Below are 15,122 nucleotides of genomic sequence, written 5' to 3'. Positions count from 1 at the left end.
TTACTTAACTCCAGAACCTTTCATCGCCCAAAAAGAAACCCTATACTCATTATAGTCACTTCCCATTCTCTTTACCCTCAGCCCCTGAGAACCACTAATCTATTATTATATCTCTGTGGATTTGCCTTTTTTGGGCATGTCATATAAATGGAACCATACAATGTCTGCCTTCTTTCACTTAGCATAATGGTGTCAAGGTTCATTTCCAGGTGATTTTAATGCACTGCCAAGGTTGGAAAACCACCAGTCTGGCTCTACAGCCACTGCTGCCCCTTCCCCGCTTAGTATGTGTTAGCTTCCCACGTAAAGCTGCCCTGGCCCTGTTAGTCAGCAACCTTCTGGCTGATGACAGCCTGCAATTTCTGGTTCCTATGGAAAAGTCTCTGCACCCTGTTACCACTTACATCCACACATCCTGTCACTATTGAGTATCAAGCACCTGTGTTCTGCTATAATAGAACAGGTTTCTCTAATTACTACCTTAGTAACATTGGGCAAGCAAAAAAAGTACATGAAGCAGGTGGGGAGAGGCTGTTGGTGTTCACATATGTCTGTTTGAATTGTCTATAGCTGTGTTGTTTCCTTGAAGAAGTTATAGCGTATCCGAGTTGGTTTTCTTATTTGTGAAGTGCTAATGATAATACTATGCATTCTTGATTCTGAGTGACATTATTTTAAATGTTTTTATATTTAAACTTTTCTGAAATAATCTGAAGGAGGTGTTTTACACTGTTGCGTGTTTTCAAGTATTCCCTACCCACTGAAAAGCTATGGTTAAATCCAGGGAGTGCCTGTTATCCTGGATATATAGTAATACTTCACAAGGTTGTGGCAGGGATAATGAGATAATGTATGTAAAAATACATTTGTACACTGTAAAATGTTATTCAGTGTGTGATTGTGTTTTCAAAAATGGAGATAATGGAAAAGTATATTAATAATTTTGCGTAGAATAAATAGGATGCACTTTATGAACTGTTGGGTGCACCATAATAAGGGGTGTATATGTGCCAATTTGGGCTATATCTTTTCTTTCTATTAAGTATATGTTCATTTTTCCTTGAGCAGTGGTAGGCATTGGAATGAATTTCACTTTCTCATCCCACCTCTTGCTTCTGGTGGAAGAGTTTGTTGAGTCATAATTTAGCCGAGTTTTTAGTTTCCTCATTTGTGAATTTAACCATAAATTTTCCAGGCTCCATGAATGATTCAATGGGGGTAACCCACAGTCTTAAATTTTAGTTCAAACTGTGCTCCTAACCTTGGACAAAGCCATGCCTCAGTTCCCCGTCTGCAAAACGAGAATTAGCTCACTTCTAATGGCCCATCCAGCTTCGTTCCCCTTGTATTTCTTAGGGTTCCATATCTGGGTCTCCATGTTCCTTGGGGTGCCGAGAGGAAATACTTAGAGATATTGGGGAGGCCCATGTGCTGCTGCTTGGAGGTTTCATTCATTCATTCCTGGTTACATCCTTTAGGAAACATCCCTGGCTCGGCTGTGCTGGTTTTTGACATCCACGTGATTGACTTCCACAACCCTTCGGACTCCATCAGCATCACTTACCACTACAAGCCCCCGGATTGCTCGGTGCTGAGTAAGAAGGGTGATTACCTCAAGTATCACTACAATGCCTCGCTTCTGGATGGGACTCTGCTGGACTCCACGTAAGGGCAACCCAAACAGTGGGGGTGTGAGCCTGCAGGAGAAATCTCATGCTTCTCCTCTTTTCATCATATCCTGGTTGAGATCCTCTGCCATCTCCATTCCATCCACACTGCGTGGCTCAAGCCTTCCTTACTGCACAGGCACATTATTCTACGGGTTTCCTAGTAATAGTCATGCCCCACTCCAGGCACTTTCTTACCCTGTGAACACTGTCTTTCTGAGAAACAGAAATCATCATACAACTGCCCTCTTTAAAGCTAACCACAGTCTGACTCCGTGATCTGCCACATAAGGTCCTCTCGCCTGACTCCACTCTGCCTTGCCAGTCTCATGTTTAGCTGAGGCCCACGTTCTTCCTTCCAAGGCTGCCACGTGCAGTAGTGCAGGTTGTGTGCTGCTGGGTTCGCCTCCCTACTGGACAACTTCTGCCTTAGCTTAAATATCTCCCTTTTCTCAAAAGTCTTCCTTAATTTCTAGGAAGAATCAACTGTTTCTGCTTCTGTCGTCTCATAACATTTTATGTATCACCTTTATTTTAGTTATTTATTTCTGTTTGTCTGTTGCTGATCTAAATACCTTGGGGACACCAACTTGTTTATTCATCTTTTTATTCCCTGGGACTAGGACAGAACATTGCACAAAGGAAGTATTTTATAAATGTTAATTGATTGAGATGAATTCTGAAAATATATTAAATAGGCATCAACCATATAAATGAATATCATGCCTATAAAACAAGCTTTGATTCTTATGTATCTAATCTTCAGCTATATCTGCACATTAAATATTCTCTTCTTTGGGAAAGAAACATTCATAACCTTTCTTTATATTTACATATAAACATACCCATTTTTTGTACTGGCCTGATTCAGATTCCTGTTTGGTCCTGGGGAGAGAGAAAGCCTTCATATAAGTATATGCTGCTCTCTCCCTCCCATCCATCCCCTGTCCTGGGGAGAATATGTTTGGCTGGAGAGAGCCAGACTTGGAGAGAGAGCCCAGTGAACAGGCTAACCCTATACTCAGCAGAACATTCTCTGGTGTTACATGCTCCTATATACAAATGCATTTAACATATTTCATCGGGTCTAAAATGCACTGATTGTTAGAGACATCATTATTTTATGTATCTCTATGAAAGTCAGAATGCTGCTAAAAAGCAATGACATGCTGTCAATTGTAAAAGGTATCCCAAATTACAGAGATGTTAAAAAGTGGAAAAATATGCATGTTGGAATCAATGAAGTAAATACTCAGCTCCTAGGGCCCAGATTTACAGGGCCCTGGCATATAACAAACCCTCTTGCGAAGAAATCTCAACCACGGGTCATTAGATAGCAGCAGGCGGAGGGCCGCGGGAGAGAACCGTGGCTTGTCGTCGTTGTGAGGGCCGAGTGAGCCGATGCAGGCGGGCGTGGCCCCCAGAGTCGGAGCAGCCTGTGAGGTCAGGGCCCTGCTGTCCGTGCTGTCTTCACTGCTCTTACTGTCTGCCACTCCTTAGGCGTGGACACAGGAAGTGGAGGTAGGAAATGAACAAAGGAATTCCTTCTCTGTGGGTTCAGGATATGCTTTCCATGGGGGGTGGGGGAGAATCTGTCTTCCTGCCCAGAATTCTGACGTGTCTTTGATAGACTTGCAACATTCTGACGGGGCGTTAGAGAGCCATGGTCACGCAGGACAATTTCCTCTTGGTAGAGACTCCATTTTGTATTCTCAGTCACTTGTGTGCTTGTGACTTAAGTCAGATAAGGAGGAGCAGCCTCCCAGTGTCCCCTCAGAGTACTGGGATGATGGAGTGTGCGGGCGCCTGCCTACTGTGTGCCGGGAGGAGCTCATCTGAAGACTGCAACTGTAGATGATGACCAGGCATAGGTGGCTGCTGACACCTGCTCCTCGGGTGAGGAGGAGAGCCCTGCCTCTGATAGAACCTATAGGATAGCCGGCTGAGAGCCGAGAGCCGCGGAGAACGGGAGCCACAGAGGAGAGGGGGAGACGGAGGGTGGAGGTGGAGAGAGGAAGCAGGAAGCTGGGGATGGATGGGAAGCTGGGATAGTGCAGAATGAATGAAGAGAATGTTTGAGAGAAAAACTGGCAATAATAAAGACAAAAGGGTGATATAAGGATGGGGAAAAAGAAAGTGCGATTTTCAGAGGTGCCATGTGAAAACAAATTGTTGGCTTGGAGGATTTTCTTAATGTGTGTTTCAACTGGCCTCAGGGCAGACAAATAAACATTTGTTATTTGGTAACTACATGAGTTTTTGAATGTTCTGTAAGGCTTTGAAAGTAGGCAGTCCCAGGGGAGGCCCCTGATGGGTGGACGCCTGGGGGGTGCAGTGTGAGGAGTCTCTGTGCAGATGACAGAGGAGGGGTTGTGTGTGTGCAGGAACAAAGGACATCCCTGCCTTGGGCCTTGGGCCAAAGGCGTCCCATGCCGGGTGGCCCTGCTTCGGTTTTCATCCCAGGTGGCTCAAACGCAGACCCTGTTTTGGTTTGCTGGCCCCAGAGAACCCGCCTGGCCCTGGGAACCAGCTTGGGGTGGGAAGAATCAAGGGCTCTCGGCAGAGTTTGGGAAGCGTGGGAAGAGAAGGTGACCAAAAGAGGGCCTCTGCCACTTCGGACCACCCGCCAGGAACATTAAGATATCTGGGGGCTTTTCTTCTTTGACATGGAAGAACTTACCTGTTTGCCTTTAGAAAGTGACAGGAATGCCACAGACTTTGAAACAGATTTCAGTAGTGACCAGGTGACAGAGCACAGTTTTAAGGCTAATCCAGATAGTCAAAGCCATGGCCCTCCTTAAACTCTCCATCATTTTTCTGGACACAAAGACTGTTACAGACACAGTCTTTATCCCCTCAAAACCACCCATTTATCCAGGCCTTCATAGTTGCTCTGTGCTGTGCCAAGCATTCTATATTATTCACTCTTCAGCTCCTTTCTGGCAGAGAGCTATTATAATCTTTAGAGATGCAGAAACAGGGTCAAAGGTTTCATTTCTCAGGGTCAGAGTTACATGTTGTTGAATTTAAAACCCAGGCTCTTAACTGCATTATAAGAAAAAGTTCTCAAGAAAATCCCTGACCCAGAACATTGACCCAAAACACTTGAACTTAGAGAAAAATTGCAAGATAAGTACAAAGAACTTTTTTTCCCCGAACCATTGGAGAGTAGGTTGCTGACAAAATGCCTAATCACTCCCAAATATGTTAAGGTTCATTTCCTACAAGCACAGTCTCCTGTATAACTCATATATTTAACTGTTAAAATCAGGACATTGACACAGATATATTATCACTGTCTACTCCTCAGACCTCACTCAAATTTTTCCAAATATCCCAGTAGTGTCCTTTATATAAAAGGATCTTATTCAGAAGCACATGTTGTGTTTAATTGTTTTATCTCTTTCGTTTTTTCCATCTGGAAAAGGTCCTCAGTCTTTCACTGATTTTCATGACCTTGACAGTTTTTTAAAGATTATAGGCTGGTTTCTTGGCAGACTGCCCCTCTGTTTGGGTTTGTTTGATGTTTTCCCACGATTAGATAGAGGGTTTGTATCTTTGGGAGAAATATCACACAGAGAAATCAGAAGCAATGTGTGTTCTTCTCATGAGCATACTCTCAAAGTATCAATAGATTGATGACCTGATCGGGAATTCTTCTGTTTCATTTTTCAGGTGGAATTTAGGTAAAACTTACAATATCGTTCTGGGGTCTGGACAAGTCGTTCTGGGAATGGATATGGGTCTCAGAGAGATGTGCGTGGGAGAGAAACGGACGGTGATCATTCCACCCCACCTGGGCTATGGAGAGGCTGGTGTGGGTGAGTAGTTACAGCAGCAAAAGGGGTTTGGGGCTCATTCACCATCTGAATTTTGTGCTTTGAAGGGTGTTGCATTTAGAATGGCAATATGCTTCTTCCAATTAAAACCAAGAGTTTGTAGTTTGTTTGTTTTTTTTAAGTACCTAGCATTTTTTTTTAAAGTCCTTTGCGAATACAGCATAGTCATATTATAATGTCCCACGGCCCTCCTGAGAAAGGAGAGATGTAGGTGTAAAAAAACACCTGGGATTCTCAAAATCCTGTCTGGGAAATGTCCCTGAAGGAGCTTTCCAGGTGATTCTCTGGGGCAAGGTTGTGCATTTCCAGAACTGTTTCCTGGGATAGTGAAATACTGCAGTGTTTTGCTTTTTCACTTCTGAACCTGTAAACTAGCCAAGAAAATTTCCTTTTGGAGGAGATTAGTTTCAAGTTCTGAAAATACTCTTTTTACCTTGCCCTCGTGGCTGTTATTTTTTATTTCATGATTTGGCCAGATGAGCCCTCCACACAGGGCATTTGGGAACAACTCTTTACAGTGTTTTTTACTACGGATATCTGGAAATGGAGGAGATGGAAAGTGCTAACTTGCAAAAGTTCTAGGCACTTTGGATTAATATTTTTTTAGCATGGGCAGGCTCTGGGAATTGAACCCGGGTCTCTGGCGTGGCAGGTGAGAATTCTGCCACTGAGCCACCGTTGTACCGCCCTCGATTAATTTGCTTTTTTTCAACTTTTAAAATAATTGTCAAAGTAATATCTGCTACTCCCAACCATCTAGTAAAAGCCTTTAAAAAATGTGTTGTGTATCTTTAAGACTTTTCCTATGATACATATTATAAAGTTATATTTTGTCCCTTAATTTAAAATAGACAATGCTGGTCACCATTCCCCAAACTTATGACTCATTAATGGGTCACTACTGATAGTTTAGAGAAAGGATTACCTGAGCTACACTTTCTTGCTTTCATGAGGAACACCTGCCGTCTGGGAGGAAGTGGGGCCTCTGGGAGGGCAGTGGGGCGAGATGGGCTTGACTTCTGTCCTGCAAGTGCTGATGCCTCTCCCTCGCCCCTGTATGGCAGATGGAGAAGTGCCCGGCAGTGCCGTGCTGGTATTCGACATCGAGCTGCTGGAGCTCGTGGCAGGCCTGCCCGAGGGGTACATGTTCATTTGGAATGACGAGGTGGCACCCAACCTGTTTGATGAAATCGACAAGGATGGCAATGGAGAAGTCCTCCTTGATGAGGTAATGGCCTGTGGAGGGAAGTGGGGACGAAGGTACTCAGGGAGCCTTGTTGGGCCAAGGGTCTGCTCTGGCCACGAAGCATTGTCAGCGTGAGGAAGACAGCTGTACTGTATTTCTTATGGTGATGGTAACCAACACACTCCTGTATCAAGTACTTTTCCATATGCCCTCTAAATTGAAGCTCACAATTCCTCTTTGAAGACGTTGAGCCTCTGAGAGGGGCAGGGAACAATTCCAGCATCTTGGTCCAGTTCTTAGGTCCTGGTACCACTGTGGGCCTGCATCGTGCCAGGTGTTTTCACAAATATCATCTCCTTTAGCCCTCACCACCACCATGGAATCATCCCTATATTTCAAGAGAAGAAACTGTACACTGGGAAAGTAAATGGCTCACTGAAGGTCACGTAGCTACTTATTGGTTTGAGTCAGGACACATATCCCTGTCTTGATCATCTAAATCTGGTGGTATTTCTCCTATATCACATGCCTCTTTATGGAACTGGGCATAAGAAATCTCTGTCTTGTCACAACTGGATGAATTCCAGCTTTCCATCCCACATCTGCTTTTCAAGGGGATAGCTCCAGCTTTCTCTCCTACATCATCAATTTTTCTGCATCTACTACATCATTCATAGTAACATGCAAACATTTCCTTCTCTTGATGCCTCTTCCATTTCTTTTCTCCTTTTACAGCAAAATTCTCAAAAGAATTGTAAGTCTTCTCCAGTTACAGCTCTCCCAAGCTCTCTTTCTTATCAGCTTAAAACACCACAAATTTATTATCTTACAGTTCTGGAGGTCAAAAGCCCTAAATGGGTTTAATGGACTAAAAATCAAGGTGTCAGCAAGACTGAGTTCTTTTTAGAGGCTCTAAGAGAAGAATCTGTTTCCTGGCCTTTTCCAGTCTACAGACTGCCCACATTCTGTGGCTTGTGGCCTCCTCCTCCTCCATCTTCAAAGCACATCGCTCTGACCTCTGCTTTTGTTATTATATTACCTTTTTCAGAGTCTGACTCCCTTGCCTCCTCTTTATATGGAATTGTTGATTACATTGTGCCCCCACAGATAATTCAGGAAAATTTCCCCATTTTAGGAGTCTTTTACCATGTAAGCTAATGTATTCACAGGTTCTTCTTTTCAACCCACTCATATGAGGCTTTGTCCTACCACGCCACTTAACCTGATCATGTCCAGGTGACTGATACCCATGTATCGCCAAATCCAGGGAAGGCTCTCGTTCCTCATCTTACTTCTACCCAGCTGACTCCCCTGCCGTACATGTTCTTTCCTTGACTTCAAGGACACTGCCCTTTCTTGTTTTTCCATCTACTTCAGCAGTAGCTCCTCCTCAGGCTTCTTCTCCCTGATCTTTTCATGTTGGAGTGTCCCCGGCTAAGTCCTGAACTGGTTCTCTTCTCTATCTTCATATCCCTCCCTTGGTGGTATCAGCTCGTCCTTTGGCTTTAACATCTATATCCTGATAACTCCCAAATTTGTAGCTCCCGTCACTCTTCTCTCTCCAGTTCACACTCATATGCCCAACTGCCTGAAATGTTCCCCCAAATCTCCTTCACCCAAAGCCTTCCCCACTTCAGCTGATGACGATTCCATGCTTTCCAGTTGCCCAGGCCAGAGCCCTCAGGAATCTTTGATTCTTTTCTTTCTCTCACAGGCCACAGTTATCCATCAGGAAATCATACCAGAATCTGACATTTCTCACTGTCTCTACTTCATATCATCTTAGTCTAGCACTGGCATCTCTAGCCTGGATGCCTGCAGCAACCTCTCTATATATCTTTCTGCTTTCACCTGTGCCCCCTCACAGCAGCCAGAGTGCTCTTTCTAAAATGTTATGTCTGGTCATGCCTTATTTTCTCAGAACCCGTCAGAGGCCCCCATTTCCAAAGTCCTTATAATGGCCTGGAAGGCCATCTGCAGCCTGCCTACTGTTACCTCCTCTCCACCTACCCTCCCCTTTGCTCACTCTTCCCTGCCATACTCTTCCCCTTGCCATTTTACACCCTCTGTTCTCTCTGCTCAGAACATATTTCCCAAGATAATCAGCTCATTCTCTCACTTTATTGAAGCCTTTGCACAAGTCTCTCGCTTTCATTGAGGATTACCTTGACCATTCAATTTAATACTTGAGCCTATTCACCCACCTGTACTCTTGATCTTCCTTACTTGGCCCTATTTATTCATTTTTTCCAGAACATTTCATGCACTAACTTAATATACAATTCACATATTTATTATGGTCATGTTTTTAATTGTCTTTCCCACCAGAATTTAAACACTACAAGAGCAGGAGGTTTATTTTGTTTAATGATGTATCCCAAGTTCTAAGACGGTGGTTGGTACATGGTAGATACGCAGTAAGTTTTTACTGTATGAAGAATGAATGAACACAGCAATGATCTCAGAGATTGGGGTGGTTAGATGTCAGCCTTTTGTGGGGCACTAAGTATTGATTTGGGGAGAAGGGATAGCTCAGACAGCTACTGGGTTTGGCTACCTGGATCCTAAGGGCTCTTGGAGTATTTTAGTCCAGGGTTTTTTAGCTTACATCTGGAAGAAAAATCCAGGCCATATAGCTCATAAGGTTTTTTGTATTTTGCTAATTCAGATACAAATTCCAGCCCCATCAACCTTGGGCTGCTCTGTTTCAGGACCTGCTAGGGATTCTCAGGCTGCTGAGAATCTCACAGTCTGTCCCACAGTGTTTCCTATTCCCTCTCTCTCTAGTTCTCAGAGTACATTCATGCCCAGGTAGCATCTGGCAAGGGAAAACTTGCTCCTGGTTTTGAAGCTGAACTGATCGTGAAGAATATGTTCACCAATCAGGACCGGAACGCGGATGGCAAGGTTACGGCTGAGGAATTTAAACTCAAAGACCAAGAGGCCAAGCATGATGAACTCTGAGCCTGACACAAGCACTCAGTGCCCGGAGTGCGTGACGGTGAGCCACCTGCCGTGACAGCACATGCAGGGAGGGTATGAGGTCCTCGCACAGAGCGTCCTCAGCAAGTCATTGGTGGGTCACACTGTACCTGGTGCACAACCAGGGCTAGGGGGGCGATATACATGGTGAGGATTTTAGGCCGACTACCTATAAGATTAAATAAAATCAACGTGAAGTGTCTTAGCATAGGATGTGTAAAGCATTGAAAAGGCTGCACTGCCAGCCATTGTTTTGTGAGCCTTTGAGGTAATTTGGTTATTAAATGAAAATAGTGTCATACAGAAGTAATAGTCATCTTGGATGGAAATGAAGGAAAAATATCCAGGGTGTTTATGTAAAGAGGATTAAATTTTTTTTTTAACTTGCTAGTATTTTAAAAGCATTCTCCAGATGGACAGGAGCCCAGATCCTAGCAGGATTCACAGAAAGCAGCCCCTGGCTTTTCTCATTTCTCCAACAGGCATGCTTTGCTTTTACAGTTAATCACGGCCCTTTGTGGTACTCCAATTGGCAGTGTGACTTTGAAATTAAAAAGAGCCTTGCAGACTGAAAAAACAGCGGATCCAATGAAAGATGTCTTAGACCATGAATTGAGAATTTGATTCTGCATTTGTCATGTAGATTATCTGCTTGATGCTTTCTTATTCATAAATCTCTGTCCTGCGCAGCATTCTTTACCAATCCTGAATCGCGTTGACTAGATCGACACGCATGAGGCTGGTGGCTGCTGAGCTGCCTTGTTTAGTCACCAAAGTATTTCTCTGTGGCAGAGAAGGAAATGTAGTTCCAATAGAGCTGCTTAGGATAAACAAAGTGACATTCTTCTACTCCTTACTGTGTCCTGGGGAGGGTGATGCTCTGAAGCTAGGGGCCTCTCTCTGCTGCAGGAGAACAAGGATGCACTTGCCCGCCTGTTCCCACACTGGCAGTAGCCTTATTGCTGCCTTATGTCCCTGTTACCAAGAGGTGGTGGCACTTGCCGGAAGTAACCAGTGATTTTCCTTTTGAAAATGGCTTTGTTTTACTAATTTAAACTATTTTGTAATGATGTAGCCCTAAGATTATTCATGAAAATGCTGTGCACTCATTCAACGGAGTAAATGTTGGAAAATTGATTTTTTTTCTTATATAAAATATTGAATTATATCATCTGGGCTTGTGGTGTTTTATTGAAAGTCTGAGAGGATCCCATGAGAATATGTCAGACAGTCAGAATCCCCTTGATACAAACTCGACAGGACTGTAGTGTGTTTAATTGGAAGCAGAGTACCGAACAGTACGTTAGGATATATCTGTCAGAGTCCTGGCAGGAAACGGGAGGCACCTCCTATGGGATTTCTGAAGAGAAGTTAAGGAAAGGACTGTTTACAGAGGTGTGGGTGGGATTCAGGGAACCAGTACAGAGGTACCTGTGATGGCCAGGTGGTCATCAACTAAAGGACGTTTTACCACCCCTGTGTTTGGAGGATGAGGGGAGGGTGTGGCAGGAGTCTGGTGTAAGCTGGAGCAGTGCATCAGGCGCCTGGCAGGAGTCGTGAAGGGATGCATCCAGCACCAGCACTGGCCGGCACTGAAGCCAGGAAAGAGTGAGGGAAGAGACACCCATCCTCTCTGATCGCCTGCCATTGGCTCCCATTGGCTGAACCCAATCAGAAGCCAATGGAAGAAGAGCCCGGCTCTGAACTTCTGAGAGAACGGCCTCTTGGGACACAGAGAAAAGTGGAGAATGGATCTGAGGTAGGGGTCAGGGTAGAAGCAAATGAAAATTAAATGGCACACGGGAATACAGACTATATATATATATATCAATATATATATGATTATATATTGATATATATTATATATATATATTATATATATATGAATATATATATATATATCAATATATATCAAGAAAACTGTTCTGAGCTGCTTTCCTCAGAAGGAAGGTGTGGGCTCTGCAGGCTTTTGGAGGCTTCGTGGACACCTACAGCACATCCAGTGTGGGAGCATCTCATGTCTTCTGTTGTAACATCTCCCACTTCAGTCCTGTTCCTCTTTAAAAAAAAAAAACCAACCTTTTGTCAGTAGAGAAAAGATGTATTCAATACTGTGTGAATATAATTCCAATTGCTGCAATTGTAGAATGCTTGTTTAAAAATATTTTAAAGGTAAATTAAAACAGCTATAATAGTAATCACTTTGGCATAGAAAATATAAAATATGGTTATGAAAATTTTGAATATTAAAAATATAGGTGAAAAATGCTATACTTCTAACTCTTGCAATCACTGTTATTAATCCTTTAGTGCATGTGCTTCCAGTTTTTTTTCTTCTACATATACTAATTAGTAATTTTTAAATGGGATCTTTTTTTTTTACTACTATTTTTTTAAAAACCTAATGGATTATGGCCAGCTTTTCTAACATATCCATATCCACTTTTAAAAGATGTATAGTATCTCATTCCTTTATGTGAAAGTACCATAATTTTTCAGTCACTCCTAGACACTTGAGAAGTCTTCAGCTCTTTGATTAGTGCTGTACTTATTAACCTAGCTCAGGGAGATTTTTGCATTTGTGTGCTTCTTAGAAAGTATTGCTGGATTCAAAAGTATGACTATTTTAATTTATTATTATGTTTTTCAAATTGCCCTTCACAGACTACCATTTGACACCCCCTGAATGTGTTTGAAAGTGTCTGTTTCTCACACCCACCTCTCTCTATCTTTCCTCTTCACTGGCGCTCCTCGGTTCAGGTGAATGCTTGGGACAAAGACTGCTTTTCTCAAATGCAGCTTTGGGAGCTTTGGGGGTGTTTGTGACTTCCTTGCTTTCCTATTCTCTGTGTAGACCCTTGGGCCTTTTGAGGTTAGCTGTGAGGTGGTCAGGGAGCTGTCCTCCATTCTCAACCTCCCATAATCTGCTCTGATGTTGTCATTAACAAGCAGTAGATTTGCAGTCTGAAAACTTGGAGTTGGTTCTGGATCTGCCACCAGTTACCTTGATAAGTCTCTTTCCCTCTTTGGGAATCTGTCTCATCATCCAAAGAGATTAGATGGAATCAGGAACTATCAAAGACCTTTTTTGGCAGCTTAACAAAAAAAGAAATTGTGCTCCTTACCCTGAGATATAAAACAAAAGCAGAGCTGCTCTGCTCTGCCTTCTTCATACCCAAGAAGATTGTCTCAGAGGGCCTCCTCCTACCAAATTCTAGGGTTTCAGCAGCAATTTGAAATTTAGTGAGCTAGATCATTCAAAAGACCCTGAGACTGTATGGCTTTAGTGAAATCATAAACAATACCTTAAGGGCAATTTTAATTATTTGTTGTTTGAATAGGGTTAAGCTGACAATAGCTGAAAGGAGATTCTTCTACCACATGGGGGCCAGTCTTGGGAAAAGCATCACTACAAGACTTTCCAGAGCTTGGGCACTAGTATTGGTGTCAATGGATTAGGGATTCAAGGATGCCCTTTGGTCCAGAAGATCCCTTTCCTGGTCTCAGTTGCAGCAAATATGAAGGAACTATGCCAGTGGCTTGGAGTTTCAATTGTTGGCTTTACTTATTGGGGTTGTGTTCCTTGACACCAGGTTAGCTTATGAAAGGAAGATTGCCACCCTGACGAAAGTAAAAGGTTGGTAATGAAGGGATCCACAAGGGCCACGGCCTCTCTCCTTGCTTGAGGTATCAGAATCTGCAGTAAGAATTTGGTAGCTGCCTTATTACCCTCAGTGGGTTGGCTTACCTGTGGAGGAGAAAAGCAGCCAATTCTGGGGTGTGCTGAGATGCATGAGGGACGGTCTCCCCACCTTCATACAACTTCTTTGTCTACCCAGCTCAGAGCCTGAAGGGAGAGAGGCATTCTTGTAGGTTACATCTCAATCCTTTAGAAGATGAATTCCTTCTTCATTCCTTTGGGCTGTAAATTACGGTTTTAAAAAATACATATGTATCTAGCAACATATTAGCTGTAAATCATTTAACTAGTAATTCTTGACCAATGGTAAGAATCCTGTGGAATGTTAAAAAATAGATTGGCCTGGACTTCGCACCAGACTTAACTGAAGCAGAATCTCCAGGGTGGACCTGGGCAAATGTACTGTAATTTTAAGCTGCATATGGAGTTTCAATTCCTGATTAAGAACTGCTGATTTATAGTAGAGTGGCAAATTAATCTTTCAGCTTCTTGAAGCTAGAAGTGGGATGGAACAATGGGATATCAGGATTGGGTACATGTAGTTGGGAAGGGTAGATCCCTAGGACTGTGGTGAATTTTATCAGGGGAATGGGAAGATTTTGTGTTTTGCTTAGGGGCTGTATCAGGAATAAGCAATATCCAGCTGCCCTTCGAATCACACTTTTATATCTGAGATGGCAGAGTACCATGAACTTCCTCAAGATACACTATAGTAAGTGTGAGCTGAGCATCGTAACTTCCTTCCAAATAATGCAGTATGCAAACAGGAAAAAATAGTAACTTTACGGTAGAGAAACCTGATAATCACTACCTCAGCTCTAAGAACAAGGCCAGTATCAGCAGTGATAAATTTTGCTGTGGTATGTATCCTTGATCTGATGTGGTGAAAATGGCATGTTGCCTCTGTGATCTTCTGATAAGTCTATTTTAAAAAAAGTTGGTTCTGCCACTTCCTAGCTGGGTGATCTTAGACAAGCTAACCTCATCCTGTTTTCTCATATGTAAGATGGTGACAACAGCCATCTCGTAGGGATGTGGTAAAAATTCAGTGTAGATATAAAGCACACTGTATGTAGCCTTTTACACACTGAGGTTCAGTAAATGACACTTATTATTTCTTATCCTAGAGTTCCTTTTACAGGTCCCTGCTTCTGTTTCCATGCCTGGCCTTAACAACTGGTTCTTGTAGGACCCTCATTCTATGAAGTTTAGCTAGACTGTCACTGTCCTCTCTTAGAAACTTCTGTCTACTTAGCTCTGGTTTCTAGTGGTGTTGGTCCACAATCTTGCCTTCTGCTCTCCAGCATACAATTTGTATCAGCTATCTGTTGCTACATAACAAATTAGCCCAACATTAGCCTCTTAAAGCAACATTTACTATTTCACAATTTCTGTGGGTCAGAAATCTAGATGTGACTTCGCATCTAGGTACCTGTGGCTCAAGGTCTGTCTTGAGGTTACATTCAAGCTGTGGGCCAGGGCTCTAGTCTCATCTGAAGGCTTGATTGAGGGACGGGAGACCTACTTTCCAGCCCACAAGTCAGATTTTTGGCAGGTCTTGGTTCCTTGTCACTTGGGCCTCTCCACAAGGCTGCTCATGACACAGTGGCTGGCTTCCCCCAGAGTGAGTAATCCAGCTAAGGGCATAAGAGAACCCCAAGACAGAAGCCACAGTCTTTTTATAATGAAATCTTGGAAGTGATACCCCATCAGTTTTGCATCTTCTGTCCCATTGAAACAAGTCAGTT

General features: G+C 43.2%; 1 protein-coding gene across 2 annotated transcripts in view; it reads left to right on the top strand.

The window, feature by feature from the left end:
* Positions 1-10,845, top strand: part of FKBP9 (FKBP prolyl isomerase 9) — a 39,711-nt gene extending 28,866 nt beyond the window's left edge. Inside the window, exons 7-11 of one of the 2 annotated variants that reach the window (XM_077120215.1) lie at positions 1,479-1,665; positions 5,343-5,488; positions 6,571-6,734; positions 9,480-9,693; positions 10,176-10,845. In XM_077120215.1, the coding sequence (XP_076976330.1) occupies positions 1,479-1,665; positions 5,343-5,488; positions 6,571-6,734; positions 9,480-9,656 (674 nt within the window). In that variant the 3' untranslated portion in view covers positions 9,657-9,693; positions 10,176-10,845. Of the gene's footprint in view, positions 1-1,478; positions 1,666-5,342; positions 5,489-6,570; positions 6,735-9,479 lie in introns of both variants that reach the window. The other variant, XM_077120204.1, reaches the window with a different exon arrangement.
* The last annotated feature ends 4,277 nt before the right edge of the window (positions 10,846-15,122 follow it).

The sequence above is a fragment of the Tamandua tetradactyla genome, chromosome 1 (genome assembly GCF_023851605.1).
Source record: "Tamandua tetradactyla isolate mTamTet1 chromosome 1, mTamTet1.pri, whole genome shotgun sequence".
In the NCBI taxonomy this organism is placed as follows: Eukaryota; Metazoa; Chordata; class Mammalia; order Pilosa; family Myrmecophagidae; genus Tamandua; species Tamandua tetradactyla.
This window is presented reverse-complemented; position numbering and strand designations above follow the sequence as displayed.